At 44.1% G+C, this 22255-nt stretch overlaps 1 protein-coding gene across 5 annotated transcripts in view; it reads right to left on the minus strand.

Annotated features, from left to right (window-relative positions):
• The window catches only part of PANK1 (pantothenate kinase 1), a 105801-nt gene that overhangs the window by 20278 nt on the left and 63268 nt on the right, over positions 1–22255 (minus strand). For all 5 annotated transcript variants that reach the window (XM_090056706.1, XM_090056707.1, XM_090056704.1 and 2 more), the window contains one exon: positions 12401–12753. In XM_090056706.1, the coding sequence (XP_089912832.1) occupies positions 12401–12736 (336 nt within the window). In that variant the 5' untranslated portion in view covers positions 12737–12753. The remainder of the gene's footprint in view (positions 1–12400; positions 12754–22255) is intronic.

The following is a 22255-nucleotide window of genomic DNA, read 5'->3' on the forward strand; positions in this document are numbered from 1 at the left end:
GTCAGTGCTTGGGCACCTTCGTAGTATGAGCAGGGATGGCCACCTGCCACTGGCAGCCTTGTGTCTTGCCACTGCAGCCACTGTCAGGGCTCAGGCTGCACTTGGTGGCCCCAGGCAGCTTCATGGTAGTGGGTGGGTGGGAGGGGCTGCTCCCAGCCTATGTGTGGGGATGGAGCCTGGCCACTGGCCTCTGTGCTGTCTCACCATCAGGGCTCCTGGGAGCTGTGCGGGGGTAGGGTATGCAGTGGTGTACATGCTCCCCAGTTCCCTTAATTATATGTTCACTGTACTTATAGCAGAGTCCCAAGTGAACCACACTCTGAATCTTCTAAGAATAACTGAAGGTGAGGAATGTTCACATACCTTCCCTGACACATTTGGAAAAGTGCCTAACAAGCATCTTGGTACTCATTATTAGACTGCTTCTCTATTCAGCTCTTAAGAACCTCATGCTGGACCCTTCAAAATAATCAGGAATTTCACAATCAACTATAACAGAATAGGGCTTGATTAAAAACTACTTTTTGGTAATACAAATAAATGTGGTAGGAAAACATGGGAGGTATTATATGCAATACCTCCCATGTTTTTCTACACACAAAATGCTTCCCATGTTAAAAAACACACACAGAGCAGACTAATATTTGAAAATACATATTCATTGTTTCATACATTTCACTGGGACATTCTCTGTATCATAGGCTAAATGACATCTTATGAGATCTTTTTCATTATATTAGAGTATTTTTATAATGGAAGTAGCAAGCATCTTAGATCAGCAGGAAAAAGTAAAAAAACCAAAAAACTTTGAAGATCATTTTTATATCAGTTGGGCAAGCAAAGAATCTCACATCCTCCTTTGCCTTTTACAGAACTCACTACCCCATTTACTGAAGTGGGAAACTTAACAGACTAGATGAGTCAGAAATCTGTGACAAACTATGGAAGAGTTGCTATTCTGATACCCAGCAAATGAGCAACATATGAGTAAAGGCAACTAACTGTACAATAACAACGTTCAATCAGAGGAAACACTTGCAAAGCCAGCAGGCCAAGGCACTTAAGGGAGCCCACCCCTGCCCCAGCCCTGGTACAATCTGTGGACAAGGCATGAGCTCCCAAGGGGACACTTGCCTGCCTGTACACAAATGCCAGGAGCTTAGGAAATAAGCAGGAGGAGCTTCTCCTCCTGCTCAATGCAAATAATTATGATGTCATAGGGATAACAGAGACCTGGTGGGACTCTACCCATGACTGGACCACAGGTATAGATGGCTATACCCTGTACAGGAGAGATTGAGTAGATAAAAGGGGCGGGGGTGTAGCTCTTTATTTTAAGGAAAGCTACACATCCCTGAAAGCTGATATTGGTGACCAGGGTGGACGACTGGAGACCCTCTCGGTTAAAAGCCGTCGGGAACACAGCACAGGGGACACAATGGTGGGAGTCTACTACAGAGCTCCCACCCAAAGTCCTGAGCTTGACCAGGAGTTCGCCTGGGAACTGGCTGAGACCGCATGCTCTAGGACCATGGTTGTCCGGGTGACTGAAGTCACCCATGACATCTCGTGGGAGGATCACTCAGCAAAATCCCAGCGGTCGCAAAGCTTCCACTCGCGCGTGGATAACCTCTACCTCACTTAAGTCTATGGGCCAACAAGAGGCAAAGCACTTTTGACCTGGTACTGGCGACTGGGGATGACCTAATCGGTGACCTAGTGATCGATGGAAAGCTGGGTAACAGCAACCATGAGCTGATCACCTTCATCATCCGCCATAAAGCTAGCAAGTCAGTCAGCAACACAGAAGTCCTTGACTTCAGGAAAGCCAACTCTGACAAGCTCAGGAGGCTTGTCAGTGAGGCCCTAAGGGACCACAGCCCCAGGGAAAGGGGAGTTCAGGAAGAGTGGTTGCTCCTCAAGGGAGTGATCCTCATTGCGCAAGCCAATTCTATTCCATCTCGGAGGAAAGGCAGGAAGAGGGCACAGCAGCCTCCCTGGCTCTCCAGGGACCTAGCAGACCTCCTGAGGCTAAAAAGAAAGGCCTATAAAGGATGGAGGAAGGGATTCACCTCCAAGGAGGATTATGCAGCACTGGTCTGGTCCTGCAAGAATAGATTCAACGCAAGTAGTAAATGAGATTTGCTATAATATTAACAGATACAAATGCCAAGACAGCACACACCTCCTGAACATATTTATAAAAATCATCACAACAAACAATAAACAAAGCAATATTCCATTGGGCCAAAAGGAATCCCATGAGGTTCAAAGACAAACCTCATGAGCAAACCACGGAAGCCAAGGCTAAAACCGAACTCCAACTAGCTTCGAGCATTAAGGACAATAAAAAGTCCGTTTTCAGATATGTGGGGAGTAGGAGGAAAAGCAAGGGCAACACTGCACCCCTGCTGAACCAGATGGGACAACTGACGCCCAGGAAAAAGCCAACCTATTAAATGGGTACTGTGCGTCCATCTTTCATCAGTCCCATGGGACGCCCAGGCCCACTATGTGACAGGGAGGTCTGGGTGAGGGAGATCCCCTGCCCTCCATTAATGCTGACCTCGTGAAAGAACACCGAGAGGTCAGGAGCAGTGGGGAGAAGAGGGACACAGGCGCACGTGTGTCCTTCCCACACGTGTGGCTCCTTTCTGGACCCGGAGCAGAGAAGAGCGCAGCAGTAACAGCGGCGGCGGCGAGCGGAGCAGCTGAGGGGGCAGCAGCAGCTGATCCCCCTAAGGTAAGTGGGGCTGAGGGACTGAGGGGCCGGCGCAGCTGAGCCGGATCCGGAGGGGAAGCCAAGCCGGTAGGGAGCCGCGCTCCCGAGCCGCGCTCCCGAGCGCGCAAACAGGTGCGGTCTGGAAGAGCGCGCCGGCGTTTGCGGCAGCGTTCGCGCCGGCGGGTGAGCAGGCGGGGCCCAGAGGCTAACCCCTGCTCTGCTAGTAAGGGCAGCAACTCCTACGATGGTGTCGACATGGAGGTCTGCCAGGGCCCCTGCCCGGGGGGCGCGGCCTTCCCGGGGCTTGTCCGAGGCCTCTACCCAGACGGAGCCCTCGGGGGGGCTGCCGTCCTCCAACCCCCTGGCCTGCGGGAACTGCCCGGCAAGGTCTGGGGGGGCAGGGACTGGGGACTCCTGCACCTGTCCTGTAGGTATCCGCCTTAGGACCCTGGAGGAACGGGTGCGGGAGCTCCTGGAGGAGGTTAGCAGGCTGAGGGGAATCCGTGAGGCAGAGGAGGAAATTGATAGGTATTTTCTTTCTCTGCAGGGTGGTACGACAGAGGAGAGGGCAGCCCGGGATGAGCCCTCCACTGCTGAGTGGCAGACGGTCTCCCGCGCCAGAGCTATTAACCATGTTGCGGCACCAGTTCCTCCTGTCCATCTGGAGAACAGATATGAGGCCCTGGCAGCCCTGGAGGAGGAGGGAGCAGTGGAAGATACCAGGGAGGAGACTTTGCGCACACAATGTCCTGTGCGGGCGGCGGGAGTCAAGAGGCCTAAGAGGAGGAAGCGTCGCGTCATCGTGATTGGTGACTCCATCCTGAGAGGTACGGAGGGCCCCATCTGTCGCCAGGATCCCTCAGCACGTGAGGTCTACTGCCTGCCCGGTGCGAAGATTCAGGATGTGAAGGGGATGCTCCAGTCCATCATCCAGCCCACCGATTATTACCCCATGGTCCTTGTCCATGTGGGTACTAACGATGCGGCCAGGAGAGCCCCTGATCGCCTGATGGAGGACTACCATGCTCTGGGAGGCATGCTGAGGGAGATGGGCGCACAGGCGGTCTTCTCTTCCATCCTGCCAGTGAGCGGTCGAGGCAGACGCCACGAGATGTGCATAGCGGAGACCAACTGGAGGCTACAGGAATGGTGCTTCGAGGCGGGCTTTGGCTTCCTCAGCCATGACCGGCACATCGTGATGACAGACATGCTGGGATGGGATGGGCTCCACCTTTCCCCTAAAGGTAAGCGTGTGTTCTCTTCCAGGTTGGTGAACCTCCTTCGGCGGGCTTTAAACTAGGCTCGTCGGGGGAGGGGGAAGATGAGGGCGGAGGAGACAATGAACTACCAGGCCCAGCAACAGCCAGCGAGCCCAGACCAATGGTCAAAAGGGAGAAACAGGTAAGTGATGGGGGACGGGGCATTGCTGAGACTAGGGGGTCAGTGGGCACAACCGTTGGAGGCCTCAAATGCCTCTACACGAATGCTCGAAGTATGGGGAAGAAGCAGGAGGAACTTGCCCTCCTCCTAGCTGTCACCAGCCCTGACATAGTAGGGATCACAGAAACGTGGTGGGACTCATCGCATGACTGGGCGGTGAGTGTCAAGGGCTATAGGCTATACAGGAGGGACAGGATAGGAAGGAAAGGTGGAGGAGTAGCACTCTACATCAAGGAGGAATATACTTCCTCGTTAATCAGCAAGGGGGTAGAGGGGGGGCACTCTGAGGTGCTCTGGGTTAGAGTAAAAGGCAGTCCAGGGGAGAGAGACTTAACGGTGGGAGTCTACTATAGACCTCCCAACCACGGAGAAGAGCTCGACCAGGAATTCTTAGGTCAGCTCACAGAGGCAGTGAGGGCTAAGGATGTGGTCATCATGGGGGACCTGAACTTCCCAGACATCTGCTGGGAGGAGCAGTCAGCCAAGTCTGATCGCTCACGTCAGTTCTTAGCCAGAGTGCAGAACCTCCATCTAACCCAGGAGGTGCACAGTCCCACCAGGGGAGACGCCTTGTTGGACCTGGTGCTGGCCACGGGTGATGACCTGGTGAGGGGGCTGCGGGGGATGGGCCACCTGGGAGACAGTGATCATCGCTTGCTGGAATTCACCATCCAGCGTAAGGTGGCAAAGGGCTGCAGCAAGGCAACAGCCCTAGACTTTAGGAGGGCTGACTTCAACAAGCTAAGGAGGATCGTTGGGGAAGCGCTGAGGACCCAGAGGGGAAGGGAATCAGATGTCGAAGGGGAGTGGTTGCTCCTTAAGGAGACGATCCTCCATGCCCAAAGGGAGGTAATCCCAACAAGGGTCAAAGGGAGCAGGAGGGCACATAAACCCCCATGGCTCACTAAGAGCATCCGGGAATGTCTCCTTGCTAAAAGGGAGGCATACACCCAATGGAGAGATGGGGTCATCACCAAGAAGGACTATGTTACAGTCGCCCGAGGATGTAGGGGGGCAGTCAGGAGGGCCAAGGCAGAGATGGAGATAGGACTAGCTTCCCGGATTGGGGACAATAAGAAGTCCTTCTTCAAATACATAGGGGGTAAAAAGAGGGTCCCGGGTAATGTGGGGCCCCTGCAGGACACGATGGGCAACTTAGTCATCACGCCAGATGACAAAGCTAACATATTTAACAATTTCTTTGCCTCTGTCTTCCTAAGTAGGGACCAGTTCAGCCACCTCCCTGCTGGGCCCCCCTCGGGCCCCGGGAGAGACACGCCTGGGCCAGGGGTTAGCGAGGAGTTAGTTAGGGTACTTCTGGAGAGGCTGGATGTGTTCAAGTCCGCTGGTCCGGACGATCTTCACCCTAGGGTTCTACAGGAACTGGCCGAGGTCATTGCGGGACCCCTGGCGCAGCTCTATGAGCACTCGTGGTGCTCTGGTGAGGTGCCGGAGGACTGGAAGAGGGCCAATGTGGTCCCTATCTTCAAAAAGGGAAAAAAAGAGGACCCGGGAAATTACAGGCCAGTTAGTCTTACCTCAATCCCGGGTAAGCTCTTTGAAAAAATTATCCTGGCACACATCCAGGAGGGCCTTGCGGGGGAATGCATGCTCAGGGGCAACCAACATGGGTTCATCAGTGGCAGGTCTTGTCAGACCAACCTGGTGGCCTTTTACGATCAGGTCACCAAATCATTAGACGCAGGGGTTGCTGTGGATGTAGTCTTTCTGGACTTCCGGAAGGCTTTCGACACTGTCTCTCACCCTGTCCTCATCAAAAAGCTGGGAGACTGTGGTGTCGATGCCCACACGGTCAAATGGGTCGCCAACTGGTTGGAGGGCTGCACCCAGAGGGTGGTAGTGGATGGGTTCTTCTCGACCTGGAAGGACGTGGGCAGTGGGGTTCCGCAGGGCTCGGTCCTCGGGCCCGCACTGTTCAACATCTTCAGCAGTGACTTGGATGAGGGGGTAGAAAGCACCCTGTTCAAGTTTGCTGATGACACTAAGATGTGGGGGGATGTGGGTGCACTAGAAGGGTGCAATAGGCTACAAGCTGACCTTGACAGGTTGCAACGGTGGGCGGATGAGAATAGGATGGGGTTTAACACTGATAAGTGCAAGGTGTTGCACATGGGGAGGAAGAACCGGCACCACACTTACAGGTTGGGGAACTCCCCTCTTGCCAGCACGGAGATGGAAAAGGATCTTGGAGTCGTCATTGACTCCACGATGAACATGGGCCGGCAGTGTGGGGAGGCAGTCAAGAAGGCCAACCGTACCCTGTCATGCATCCACAGATGCATCTCGAGCAGGTCCAGGGAGGTGATCCTCCCCCTCTATGCGGCACTGGTCAGGCCGCAGCTGGAGTACTGCGTCCAGTTCTGGGCGCCACACTTCAAGAGGGACGTGGACGATATGGAAAGACTCCAGAAGAGGGCCACTCGTATGATCAGGGGTCAGCACGGCAGGCCTTATGAGGAGAGGCTACGGGACCTGAACCTGTTTAGCCTCCACAAGAGAAGGTTAAGGGGGGACCTTGTGGCCTGCTACAAACTGGTCAGGGGGGATCAGCGGGTATTGGGGGAGTCCCTGTTCCCCCGTGCGCTGCCAGGAGTGACCAGGAATAATGGTCACAAGCTGTCGGAGGGTAAGTTTAGATTAGATATTAGGAGGCGCTACTTCACAGTCAGGGCGGCTAGGGCCTGGAACCAGCTTCCAGGGGAAGTGGTGCAGGCTCCTAGCCTGGGGATTTTTAAAAGGAAGTTAGATAAGCACCTTGCCGGGGTCATCTGACCCCGGTGCTCTTTCCTGCCAAGGCAGGGGGGTCGGACTAGATGATCTACCTAGGTCCCTTCCGACTCTAGCTACTATGATACTATGAGAGGCTGAATACCTTCAAGTCAGCCGGCTCTGACAATCTACACCCCAGGGTACTCAAGGAGCTGGCGAGCATCATAGGCCAGCCCCTGGCATGGATCTTTGAAAACTTCTGGCGCTCTGGTGTAGTGCCCAAAGACTGGAAGAAGGCCAATGTGGTGCCTATCTTCAAGAAAGGGAGGAAAGTGGATACGGAAAACTATAGGCCCATCAGCCTGAGTGATATCCCAGGGAAGGTCTTAGAAAAGTTTATTAAAGAGGCCATCCTTAAAGGACTGGCCGATGCCAACATCTTAAGGGATAGCCAGCATGGGTCTGTTGTGGGTAGGTCTTGCTTGACCAATCTCATTTCCTTCTATGACCAGGTGACCTATCACCTGGACAAGGTAGAATAGATTGATGTCATATATCTTGACTTCAAAAAAGCCTTTGATCTGGTATCCCATGATCACCTCTTGGTGAAACTGGCCAATTGTGGCCTTGGGTCGACCACGATCTGCTGGGTGGGAAATTGGCTCCGGGGTTGGACCCAGAGGGTTGTAATTGATGGAAGTCACTCATCATGGTGTCCTGTGACCAGTGGGGTCCCCCAAGGCTCTGTCCTTGGATCCATATTGTTCAACGTCTTCATTAATGATGTTGACATTGGAGTCAGAAGCAGACTGGCCAAGTTCACCAATGACACCGAACTTTGGGGCAAAGCATCCACACCAGAAGACAGGCAGGTGATCCAGGCTGACCAGGACAGGCTCAGCAAATGGGCAGATGGTGTTTAACACCAAAAAATGCAAGGTTCTCTACCTTGGGAAGAAAAATCTGCAGCACCCTTATAGGCTCGGCAGTGCTATGCTGGCTAGCCCTATGGAAGAAAGAGACTTGGGGGTCATCATTGACCACAAGATGAACTTGAGCCTGCAATGCAATGCTGCGGCTAGTAAAGCAACCAAAACGCTGGCTTGCAACCATAGATGCTTCTCAAGCAAATCCCGGGACATCATTCTCCCATTGTACTCAGCCTTGGTGAGGCTGCAGCTGGAGTACTGCATCCAGTTTTGGGCTCCACAATTCAAAAAGGATGTGGAGAAGCTTGAGAGAGTCCAGAGAAGAGCCACGCGCATTATCAGAAGTCAGGAAAACAGATCTTACGAGCTATGGGGCTCTTTAGCCTGGAAAAGCGCAGGCTCAGGGGTGATCTGATGGCCACCTATATGTTTATCAGGGTGACCACCAGGATCTGGGGGAACATTTGTTCACCAGAGCACCCCAAGGGATGACAAGGTCGAATGGTCATCAACTCCTGCAAGACCATTTCAGGCTGGACATAAGGAAGAATTTCTTTACCGTCCAAGTCCCCAAGGTCTGGAACAGCCTGCCATGGGAGGTGGTTCAAGCACCTACATTGAACACCTTCAAGAGTAAACTGGATGCTTATCTTGCTGGGATCCTATGACCCCAGCTGACTTCCTGCCCTTTGGGTGGGGGGCTGGACTCGATGATCTTCCGAGGTGCCTTCCAGCCCTGATGTCTATGAAATCTATGAAAAGGAGGCCAGGTTAGGAAGAGTCTTATTATTATTATTATTTATGGTCATCATTGAACATCAGAACTGCTAGACGACAGAAACAGGTTTAAGAGACTAATCAGTGCAGTCACATCTTAGAACAGTGAGGGAAAATTGTTGAACTGCTAAGAGGTCTATGTCCAAGTCTGGCAGTCTTGGACTACCAATCATTATTGCCTGTAATCACAGAATGGTCCCCATTTTGTATCCCTTTCTTTCACTGTGTCCCAGGCCACAAGAGAGAGGCAACCTAGACAGCCAAATCCAGTCAGTTGTCACAAACTGTTAGTCACACCAGGGGAGTTCCACATTTTGAGAGATGAAGATGAGCATGCAGTTTCCACTGACTTTATTTGGAATTGAAGATTCTTAGCAATTCTGAAAGCTTACTGCTGCAACCCTGAAACAGGAAAGATCTCTGCCATGCATGAAGTGTGGTGCAACTAAACTGCTTTCAGATAAACTGTGTTTTCCTATCCATTTCAGTGTAGAGTCAGTTGACAAGTGCACTAAGTGTTGCAGAAAAAAGTACAAACACACAGTTTTTGCAAGACCTTGGTTCTGCGTTACCTTCACCGAATCTCATACTTTGTCCCTTTGAATAAAGGGAAAGAAAAGTGCTTGAACTCATTACTGGCAAGAAAGCAACTTGATGAGAACCTGACAAGAACATTTCAAGTGCTGAAAGAAAAGGCAGAATAAGAGAAGAACCAAAGAGACTTGGAAAACTCACACACTGATGTCTGAGAAGAGAGAACGGAAAGAGAAAAATTGGAAGATCACATCCACAGAAAATAGTAAGAAACGACTCAAAGCCATATTTTGTAACCAAGTAAGTTACACACCTTTTGCTTCTTTCCACTGCCTGACCACCACATGGACAAAGCCCCATAGATCAATGGTTCCAATCCAGTTCATGGGCTATGGGTTGCTAAGTCTGTCCCAGCATGATTATATACAGATTTTTTCTTTTAAAGTAATAAATAGTAAGTAATTTGGAGTTTGGTTAAGTGTAGGGAAAGGAACCTGGAGCCTGTTAACAGCTGGACTGGACTTCATGAGCCAGGAGATACCTTCCTATCCTATATGCCTACATGTGCATTAAAACATCATAAGGTATGTGCAAGAAATAGAAGATAGACAAATTACAGTCCAAGGATCACTAGTGGTCAGCCAAACACATCTAGGTATCCAGCAGTTGCCAAAGCCAAAGCGCAGAGTCCACCAGAACTGGAAAGGCAACAAACAGTGACAGAGCCAAAGAGCAAAAGTGTCTGGGGAAGTCAGAACAGAAGAAGAACTGGAAAGCAACAAAGAAAGACTTTATACTGATAAACGAAACTGGCAGCCAGGAAGTATAGTAAATGGCAGACATGAAGTAAGTTAACTTAGGTTAATGAAACATTTTTTTATCTTCTTAGTACTGAATGACTACTGCTTGGTTATGAAACAGTAATGTTTTGCTTGGAGAAGAAAATATGGATCTAGAAAGGTGGTAGATTAGGTATCTAAAAGGATCTACTTTGGGAACACCTACACTGTAGATCACAGCTGTAATGCAGACATACCCATGCCAGGCTTTAGTTAACTTGCATACAACCAGCACCACAGCTGCAAACAGCCTGATGATCAATGCTAACTGTAAAATTCAGTTGAAAAGCTGGATAAGTACTCAGGCTGTTAGCACCCCCAAACCTCGTGCTGTTGCAACTAGACTGATACTACTAGCAATGCCAGTTGATGGCTACACTGCAAGGAGTAATAAGTCAACCTAAAACAATCATGCTCTGCTGAAATAAGTATTTTACCTATTTTAATTGCACATTAGAAAAATTAAAAAGGGCAAGTGTTGCTCTTAACCATTCTGCAATCCAGGGTAGGGTAGAGGATGCAATTCAAATTATTCCCAACTTTGCTAACAACTTATGTGATCTTGGGGTAAATTGCTCTCCATTTCTCTACATGATTGTTTCCCTCCCACTTCTCTGTCTCACCCACTTAAACCAAAGGGCCATCTAACTACTGAGTTCTTGTCCAGTAATAGCACAATAGGCCAATGACCTTTAGGCACTAGTACACTACAAAAATGTGGTGTTTCACTTCACTGCAGACTGGTCTGATATTCCGTTAAGAAGCTAAGGTTTGACAAATACGACAGATAGCTTCACAGAAGCATTCCTTTTCTGGTCCCAGAAAAACAACAACAAAATCACAGTTGTAATGGTATACTAACTTAATTTTAAATTACTAAATAGAATCACAGTTTGTTGTATATGTAGTTTCCCAATACAAAAACATTCACTGCATCAACACTAAAAGGTATATTTCCCCAGTCTTTGCCTACTTAAGCCCAGTGCTCATCACAAAGCAGTACAATTCCCCCACCCTTACAAAGCAGCTCTCACTTGTAAAAGACCAATGAAGTGAACCACATGATCAAGTGCTAACTCTCTTCAAAAGAAGTGAATATCAGTCATCCAGAATGACTGAAATAGCAGGACTAGGTAGCTACCACCACAACATACATTATGAATCTTACATAAATTGGAAATATAGACATACTGCTTAAGGATGAGTACTTGAATACAAGTATAAACAAATTATTAATGTACAAATTAGGAGAGGGATACCAAGGAATATAAAAGAAGAAAGAAACCCTGTATATTGGAAATAACAGGAAGACCAAAAAGTGCAAGGTCCCTTACTAAATGTGAACATTAAATTGAAAGGATGGTACAGAGGTCTGTTTAATGCCTTTTTCACTTCACTGCTCACAAAAAGGTCAATTTTCAGATAAAAGGCAGTTAGCAGCAGGGGCAGGGGAAAAGATAAGCAGCCTACAGTATGGAAACAACAAGTTAGAGATTAAAGTACTCAAGGAACTGGCTGATGTACAGTTATCACAGAGCCACTGGTTATCATCTTTGAGAACTATGGGATCTTTCCCAATGACAAATGAAAAACACAGGTATGCATACTTTAAAAAAGGAAGACTGAAGATACAAAGATTACAGAATGGTCAGCTTAACTTTGACATGTGGCAAAATATCAGAAAGTATCATCCAACTAAGCCTAAAAGATAAGACCCTAAAATTTAAACATAATAAAATTGGGAGGATGAGAATATGCAGTGATCTGCATATCTCTAGACTGGTGTCTCAGGATCTCACTGGCTTCTGGGTGGAATTCCAAGTGAAGGTTTGGGACCTAGTTTCCTAGGAAATTTCTTCTCTTTGTGTGTCAGACTGGTGAGCAGGAGCACTGGAGTTTGAGTTCTCTCAACCTCAGAGAGAGGGCTCCTTGAAAGGGTTATTTATTTACTAACTTCTCCCACTTAGTCAAGCAGAGCCGGGGTTTGTTCCACTTCCAGGAAGGCCAACACATCCCATTTTCCTCCTATCCTGGGTAAATCTCAGAAAGAGGAGCTACACTGAAATGGACATATTTGTGAATAAGTCCTTTGCTTCTTTACAAGTTTAGTTCAAGAAGTTCTTACAGAAGCTTGTGCACTCTGAGCACCATTTTAGGAGTCTGACACAACATATTAACTGGTTATGAGTTGCATGCAATGACCATAACAATTTTCTGAATATCAAAACTAAAATATATTCAACATAGTGAAGCTATTATCAGGAGAAATGCCTCCTCCCTCTTTTCTTATCCTAAAAAGTGCTCTCCCCAGGTAGCAATTCTGAAATCAGTATCTTCAGTTTTGAACTGGTTTATTGTAAATTTTTATAAATGCAAATTTTCTTTCATATACATTATCCTCACTGAAAAAAACTGAATCTTTCACATACCATTCTGAAGTCCTCTTCAAACTTGTAAGCCCCACCGCCTGTGGCACAAAGTGTGGTGTGCAAACTGGAGAAGTTCTTTTCACTACCCATCTGTATGAATCTGTGCATGGCACAACTGGGAAAACGGATGAAGTGCAGATTTCCTTTGCGTCCACACATAGTCAAATTTTTCAGTTCAAGATGGACATCACGAATGCCAGTTTTACCATAGGCTGTATTGGAAGTCAAGTACTTCCTAATGCTTTTCAGATTTTCCACCTCTTCCTGTTCTTCTTCTGCTGTAATGTCTTTTGGTTCGAAGTAGACCAGTTTAACCAATGTTCCACCAATATCCATTCCAAACCACGGAAATGCTGAGGGGAGGAAGAGAAAGGAGGGAGAGAGAGAGAGAGAAAGCTGCTATAAATATATATGGGTTTACTATGTTAATCAAGAGCGGAACTGAAATTCAAAGTAACAAAATTTACATGACTAAGGTTTTGAGCACAAGGATAAATTGGTGACCTGCCCACCTATTTGCAGGTACTGACACCTAAGAATATGGCCTTATAAAGTTTCTAGGTTACAAACAAAAATCCAGGCAAACTGAGCAACCCTTCATGCAAACAGAAAAACAAGTTGTTTTGGTTTTTACAGGAATATAATCCAACATAAGGAATATATCATTAAAGTGTTTTTGCAAGAAAACATCTCTTTCTTGGCACTACAGATATCAACTCTTCACAAAGAGTATTTATTCAGTTACACTGAATTTGAGTCTTATCCTTTTCCATTTTGCCTTCAACCAATTTTGAAAAGGAACAAGAAAAAAAATAAGTTTCCCAAGTCACCCTTTCCTCTACTCCTTGTCTTATTTTGCTCTTTATTCAGAAAAATCACGTCCCAAAAATAGTGTCTACGCACCTATTTACCTTTAACAGAAATTAAGATGCCTAGTTTTGCAAACTGCTCCCAGTATACATACAGATATAGCACTTTTTTCACCCTCAACACAAAAAAAGAAAAAAAAACAACACCCCTCCCCTCCAATATCTTCACCAAATATGGAAGATTTAAAGACATTAAAGGAAGAAACAACTGGAGACACTATTTCAGTGTTTTAAAAAATTTATTCCACACCAACTTCCTGGGCACAGATTGTGTACACGAGGGCTGATAGGTACACTATTTCCATAGTAGCTCATCTTGCCTTTCTCCTCCAGCATACTCAATTATGATAAAAGCTTTGGTTTTTCAACAGCAAAAAAGAAGTTATTTGGCAGAGATGCCTATTTATTTATGGATAGGAATTTTCATGTTACTGCTCTAAAACACATTTGTAAGTATTAAGCATTTAATATGGTTATTTTTGTGCTTTGGGAGAACTGCCATCTCTCTCTATACATACTGGTGACAAGTGAGGGCATACGTTGCCTGTTAAGTTTCTACTTCCAAGCCCAAGTCACCTGACATCTCTATACCTTTTCTTACAAACTAACATCCCTATCAAGACCACCCCACACCTCAGGCAGATGCAGAAACCAAGGCATTTATTCCATAAAGTTTGGTCCATAAGATCTAATCAACTTTCAAATAAACTCCTATCAGCTCCCTTTCATGCATCAATGCCCTTCCTGTTTTTAAATCCTTCAAGTCCCATTTCTACCAAATGAGGTAACTGTGACATTCCTTACTCAAGGCATTTCTATAAATTTTTGCTTGCATCAACCAGAGCCACCATGACAACCATGGGATGTTATCTCTAGACTTAAACCAGAACACTGGTGACCCACACTGAGGGCAGAAACGGTCAAAACAGATTTTTTTTCTTGGTGAATGTCCTACACCTACGAGGACAAACTCTGAAGTGACCTAAGCTAACAAAATGATCTAATGAGCAACATCAGCCTTACCTTAGAGTCTCACCAAGAATCACATGTTAGACAGACAAGACACCAAGGATAAGCTTGGAGAGAGATGACGGACTGCTGACATTTGGGCAAATACAGAAACAATAAATGTTATGCATCCAGATTTTAGTAAAACACAAAAACCCAAGACTTTCATCAAGGGGTCATGGCCTACCTCAGCCTGAACTTCATTTTGTCCCACTAGATGACCTAATGGCCAAGTACAGACATTTGGGATATGTTAGGGGGAGGTTCAATTGGTTCAAAATGGCTGCACAATATCAGGTAAGTCAAGATAGGGGGTTAGCAGGCTAGAGGGAATTGGGTGTCTGCCAGGCAATGGGGGGGGGGGGGGGGGGGGGCGGGGGTGTTGACAAAACCTATAGGTGGGGTGGAGGAGATCCCCTCCTAGCAAACCTACACTCCATCCCTCCCACCACCAGGCAGGACTTACTTGTTCATCTCCAGCTGTAGCTAATGCTGGGAAAAGCAGCTGTACCCCGAGCATCTTGTCAGATAGCTAGTCCTCTCAACCCCTGACTGGGACAGGGAGCCAGGTGCAAGAAGAGCAGCCCTGGAGCTGGGGCCAGTGGCTGGGTTCTCACAGCTCTGAGGCTGCACAGGGAACATGTACAGAAGTTCCATGCACTGGTTTGTCTCAAATCAAATAAATTTGATATTACACAGATCCAGGTTCATCTTAAACTGGGTTCTGCAATTTTTAGACTGGTTTGTATGCATGGAACTTCTGTACAGTTACAGGTTTAGACCGACTGCCAATCACTGAGACCAGGTCTGTAAGTGTAATCAGTACCGGGACGAGGTAAAGTCAAATCGGGTGGCCATTTTCAACTCAACTTAACCTCCCCAAATGTCTGTACTTCCAATTTCAACAATCTTAACAGCTTGAAATCGACAAAGCCACTTCTGGAAGCATTTTTATACAGTAATAATTCATCTTCTTCATGGAATATGATACAGTAGTTCCATTAAATATGCCTAATTGGATGCTGCCCTTCAATCCACATGCAAAGCTCTGGAAACTCTTCGGTGGAGCCTGATTCTCCTGGAAGCTGTGTCCTGTGGATGTATATGAAAGCTTCCCATATAAGATGCTGTATACCAAAAAATCTAGAAATTTGGTTTATTTAAAAAATAAAATAAAAAATCCCTGAGCATAGGGTCCTGAGCACATACATTTAACATTTTTATGAAAGTCAGTGTAAATAGAATAGCCCTCGCTACACTGTGCTACAACACAATAAAGCTCAGGACTTTCACCTCATTAATTTTTGTTTAAATTGCGGAGAACTTTAATGACATAGCACATCAAGAAAACCAAATCACTTGGTGTGAATTTAACTGATTAGGTGAACAACATAAAAAGCGCAATGATCAACCTATGCAATATAGAATACACATAAATATACACTTAACTAGCACAACATACACTATGCACTAACTAGCACAGATACCCATGCAGGTAAACTCAGTTAAATTAATGAATTCTAAATACTACTAAAACCAATACTGAAACTTCTTTAGTTACACATTTTCATCTGTGCTACCAAGTGCAACACATCATATACAAGTATACACACACAGTATAAATTATGAGACCCCCCTGCAGAGGCAAAAGCACACGCATTCAAATGAAGGTTTCTGCTTTACTGATGACTCACCCATCCATGTCCTAAGTCTCAGAAGAAAAATCTCTCATATACCAGCTCCCAGTGAGCATGACAAGGGGGGGAGCATATTAGGAGAAAAACAAACTCTAAATATGCCATCACAAGCCAAGTCTGAACAGTATTGTATGAAGCCATATTCTAGTTTTAAAAAAAAGTCACAGTAAAATAGTTGTTTTTTGTATTTAAATAATTCTTTCAAATTTGTTACAATGTCACAGTACATGTTCATAAAGAAGCAAATAATTCTGTCACTCTTACATAATTACCACGACAATTTCCTAAATTTCAAATTCAGTATTATGCAGCAAAAGTTGGATCATAGAACACCTGTCTAGATTTTTACGCATGACTGTTATTAGCAGGTATCTTAACACTGAATCTAGTACCAAGGACTAATCAGAGCATAGTAGCTGCCTGCCACACCCATGCAGATTTGGGGCACATGTGTGTATGTGTGTCCTACCCCCCTGGGTTGCAGACAGTAGCAAGAGCCCCCACGAGGAGCCACAGCTCCATCCCACGCCCTGCCCCGCCCCAGCCCCACTGCAGAGGCCTCAATCTGCCCTCTCACTCCTTCCACCACACCAGACTTACCAGCTGCACACAGCTGCATCGGAAATCAGATCAGTATCAGCCATTATGCCTCCTTAAAAATTGGCTATCAGTGCACCCCTAACTAGAAACAATGGCCTCAAGCTGCAGCAGAAGAAATTTAGGCTGGAAATTAGGAGGAGCTTTCCAACTATGAGGGTGGCCAAGCACTGGAATAGGTTACCCAGAGAAGTGGTGGAATCTCTATTTCTGGAAATTTTAAAGAGAAGCTAGACAGACAGCTGAGATGGTTTAGTCAGGGATGATCCTGCCTTAAGCAAGGGGCTGGACTAAATTACCTCCCGAGATCTCTTCCAGCCCTACTTTCCTATGATCTAACGTTTCAAGATGTCTCCTGAAATGGATGAAAGTTGTATTAGGAACATGAAGAAAAATCTGTAAGGAATGTATGGAGTTCCAAGTAAGGATTTTAGCAATAAAAAAAGTGCTAACTTTAAGACATTAGGAATTTAGAAGAGTGTATTGATAAAAGTTAAATCTGAAATTAAGTTTGCAATGTCTCTTCAAACTCCTACATCAGCATTACATCCAGTTGTATATTTGATACAAGTACTCACATAGACCAGTTGCTGGCAATCTTTCTATTGTCTTCTTGATGTGCAGGGTTAATGAATGCCATGATTCTGAATATCCTATATTAATACAACCACTGTTGCAACCACTGGTGGACAGTATACAAAGAATTAATGTACACAACAGCCAGTAGGTTTCTGTTCTGCTACTCTTTAAAGGAAATATGGCTGGATCAATTTAGATCTAGCATCTTTTCTGACAATCAATCAAGAATGATCCGAATTCAAATCAAGTTACTTGAGCTATCAAAGATTAACACGACAGTTAAAACGCGGACAAATCTTCCTTTTTGTTGATTTCAGTACTTCTTGTATTCTCAATAGGTGTGATTTACTAAAGGAGAAATAAAGAAGCCACTGAATCCCTACAGACATTATACGCTTTAAACTACCTTAGAAAGTGCAACTCTCCTTCAGCAAGCAAAACCACATGGTAAGTTTTTTTTTTTTTTTTTAGGAGTGGCTCTCTCTCTGCTCAGCAGAGCCAATAAGCAGTTTAACTATTAGCATTACCAGATGTGCTGGCTTAGAGAAAGGAGGAGGAAGGCAACCCTACTATGGCACTGCACTGCAGTAGTTTAGATGCCAGGGTATTACTGTCAATTTTATATACTTTTCAGAATCATACAATTAAGACAGAAAGCCCCACAATGAACTGGATACACTTAGAATGAGTGGAACAAAATATATGAAAGAGTCAGTGAATAGCAACCCAAAGTGTACATACCTAACCATACTTTTTTCTTTGTGAAAATGTAACTCTCCACATTACTCTACACACTGTGCCAATTACTGATATGATTCTGTTAATAAAAGATAAAAATCCCTGCAGGTAATCAACACTGCAAAGTAGAAGCATGTTACTTAGCAAATAAAAGGTATCTAAAAGATTACATAATTAGGTAATACGATGCATGCTAACAGCTGTGTTATCTGGGGGAAAGTTCACAGTACATCTCACCCAGTTTCCACATATGCTTTACACAGCATGAAGCAAAGAAAACATTACTGCACAGTGTTATAACAGAATTATGAAGAAAGCTATCAAGAGCTCAAAAGGGAATGTGGACACATACCCTGTCCCACCAGAACCATAACTCATGGAAACATAAGGAATTGATGACTCATGGGTCACCAAGCCAAGTCCCCTGTTATCACTAGCAACCAGATCATATTATTATTCTTATAAACTGATCAAATTTGAAACTATTTTAGTTTTTCCCCCATTACTTCTGTGAAACACTGTTCCAGAACCTCACTGATTTCCTAATTTCAACTTTAGACCCATTTGTTCTCATGTCAACAATGAACTTTAGTAACTCTTCTCTTCTCCTAGTATTTATCAGCTCTGGTATATTTATAGAAAGCAATCCTATCCTTTCAGTCTTTGTTTTGCTATATTAAACACTCCAAACTTTTAGCCTCTTTTAAATGAACAGGCTCTCCATTCTCTTGGTCATCTTGGTAGTCCCTCGCTGCACTTGTTTCATCTTAAGTTCATTTTTCTTGAGAATGAGTAACCAGAATTGTACAGAGCATTCCAGATGAGCTCACATCAATGCCTTGTAAAATGCAATGTTAAAAAAAAGAAAACCAAAAAAACCCACACTCTTTCCTATCTCCACTGGAAATATCTTGCCTGGTATATCTTAGAACTGCATTTACCTTTTCCACAACACCACCAGATTGCGTGCAACACAACTCCCAATCAAACCGTTACATAACTGGCTTTCTGTGTTGAAGATGCTTAGTCCCGATCCTCTGACAGGCAAAGAACTTCCTGTTTTACTGTAAGCTAGCACTGCTATTTCTCATCAACTGGGAAAAGGAAGAGTAAATAAGTATGGTAGGGTGACATTTCCCTTGTTTTTGGAAAATGCTTCCTATAAAAAGAGTAGAATCTAGGTGCAATAATGCCTGCATTGCCACTCTTATTTCAACTTTTGAATCTATAATAAAAGCGCTCCAAAAATAAGTTTTAAATGTAAGTATTTCACTGTGCGTCCTAGCAACTTCTCTCTAAAAAAAACATCTAACGGGGCGGATACTGGATAGCCTCAAACAATGCTTAGTTTGAATGTATGCAAAACTTGTTGCAAAACCATATAATGTCAGTCCTCTCAAGTAATCCTAAAACACATAGCAGAACACTAACTTGGTAAGGGCTTATATTAAGCACCTGCTTCCTATCTAGAAAAGCACATACAAAAGTTTGTTTTGTTTACTTTAACATGAAACCAGGTGTTTGTTTGGGTGCAATAATCAAACATGCTGCAACCACATTTCCTCAAACTGTGATTTCTGAAGATAAGCAGAGCCATAGTGGCTTACTTGGGTAAAGTACTTCCAATGAACGTCCAGGTGCTGCAAGAAGTAGTGATGATTTAACAGGGAGTTCTATTCTCTGGATCTACCCAAGCTGTTGGGAGTAAGGGACAATTCAAGTCATGAGGCATCTAATATTCAGTTATTATTGCAGATGTCCAAATCTTACTGCTAGAAAGAAAGTTATTTAATCTCAACTCTCAGGATGCTAGGAATGCTCGTGTCCCTCCTCACTTATTGAACAGCACTCTTTCATAATTTTTTTAAACATTTTTCTAGCGTAGTGGGAGGGAACAGTTGGTACTAGAGGTGTTTTCTTTAGTCTGAGACCACAAGAAATTTCAGCAGCATTTTTAGGCAAGTATTCTTAAGCCTTCGTATGTAATCATGCTCCATTTACTTAGTTTCTTCATCTGAAGCTACAGGGACCATATATTATTGATTTCATCCAACAAACAGAATTAACGCTGCTGATGTTCCACACTAAAAGATGATGGTACATCTTTGCAGAAGCATAAATCTTGCATTTCAGGCAGAAAAAACACATTTGGGATCAGAAGTACATTAGAAGATGCATGATGTAGACATAAACACCATGGGTATAAGTGACCATGCCAATCTAACATATACTGCTGTAATTATGAAGCTATACCTTGGAATATTTAGTAAATATATAGCTTGTATACACTGCAACTGCCCTCCTATTAATCAATGTTGTTCTCCTAGAGTTATATATGTTCTGTAATAAATCGGCATTTAATTTAGGGGTAAAATTTAAAACTCTTTTCATTTAAAGACCCCCAAAATTGTCTAAGCTAGGCTATGTGGCCTAGTTTAGGTCCTGCTAAGCTTGATTCTTCCCTAGCGTTGATGCAAACTAATACTATGAAACTTGTTTTTATTAGCTAAGCGGTAGTCCAGCTCTATTTTGAAATGGACTGAAGGAGGTTAATTTTCTCATCCAAACAGGAATTTATCATCCAAAGAGTGAAATTTTATCTTTCTGTTCATCACATTCATGCCTTCAAAATATACCTGAATAAGTTTCTCAAGGAACAATATAGATGCTATAAAAGATCTGCAAAAGCCACCAACATGGTTATCTGGTTTAAAAATCTGAAACCTTTTGGAAAACCAGAGAGTAACAGAACTAAGGCCTAAGTTAGCCAGCTATCTGCACAAATGATCTGAACCAGACAAGTGGCTTGATATTTGTAGTAAAACTACACTTCATTGCATACAAGCTAAAATTACTTTTAGTGAAGAAAGAAAGAATCTATAGGAACAGAATCAAACCCAGAGCTAAAGTTATGCAGAAGTATCTGCAACCAACTTTAACAGTAGTCTTTTAGCTCCCCTTTAAAAATTCTGTATTCCCAGACTATCTTCATTATCACACTCTTATAACAGCATACCAACTAAGAATGCTTCTAATTTAACACACAATTATATCTGCAGTTTAACAGGTTTTCCTTGCCAGGTTATTACTAAATGTCACATCATACAAAGGAAAACCAGTAAGCAATGCTAAAGATCTCACGCAGTTGCCACATGGCACCTACATTTTGCAATAAGGCCTTAACAGATAACACAGTATTTCCCAAGGGGCAGTGTTTAACACCATACAAAACCAGAAAAACAGGATGGTTTTTCACTACCGTGCTCAAATCCTATCAGTGCTTAATTATTTTCTCCAGCTTTGATATCTAGCAAATATTACAAACATTTTAAGATGAACAATAATATATTAAACTCGCAGGAGAATAAAATTAAATATAAAATTCTCTCACACTGAGGTATAAATAATTCTAAAATCCCCAGATCTCTACAATTGTTAAAGAAACTCAACTACTCATTTGTTTACCTATTCAGCATAGGAGTTCCCAAAGGTCTCAGTAGAATGAATTTTGTTTCCACTTTTACTGATGTTCGCAGTAGGATCTAGCAACGCTGGACTGATTCAACATTGTTATGTATTTTTTTTTTTTATAATGCTTTTATATATATGATCTTTACTGTAGGATTCTTTCTACAAGTTAGTGCTCTACTTTAGCAAAAAAGGGTAAAGAAATTATTTTTCCTTACTCTATTTTTGTGTGTAGTCTCTCATCTTCAAAGTCTTATCCATCTGTTTTTCATAAAACTAAGAGATATTTTTAAGATTTCTGATACTTCATTGCTGACTCTGCTTAATCACATACAAATCAAAATAGCATGGAAAGTGTGCGTGCCTGGGTTTTTGTTTTCCTGTACATCAAATATAACACTAGATTTGGTATTCTTAAATATAATTTTTAAATTGGACAAAAACGAGGACCATTATTTGGCAATTATTCAACTGTACTTTACTGTACCAACTTTGAATAAATGCCTACAGGTGTTATATGCATTAAATAACTATTTACACTAAAGATCAGATGCAATATTTAGAGCCTAACATTAAAATAAACTATTCAGGGAAATGGGAAGGGGGGAGGACAGGGCTCCTGACTAGTAAATCTTTTAAACTGTAGTTCAAAGGTTTTTCTGCTACAAGATTGTTCTGTTCTTACAGCTAGATTTTTTGGTCTTTGTTGTTGTTTAGTCGGGGGGGGTGCTAAGGGGGTTGCGTTGTTTTTTGTTAAGATCTTGATTGTGCTTTGGGTAAGAAATGATTATGAATTTACTCAGGGAGATCATCGCTATGACCTCACCAAAGAACAAGAGATTGCTGGTTCTTGCCCTTGTATATGCCAGGACCCATTTGTTAACTTCAATGGCCAGTCC

This window comes from Crocodylus siamensis, chromosome 7 (genome assembly GCF_052110815.1).
Source record: "Crocodylus siamensis isolate JL-2025a chromosome 7, ASM5211081v1, whole genome shotgun sequence".
Classification (NCBI taxonomy): Eukaryota; Metazoa; Chordata; order Crocodylia; family Crocodylidae; genus Crocodylus; species Crocodylus siamensis.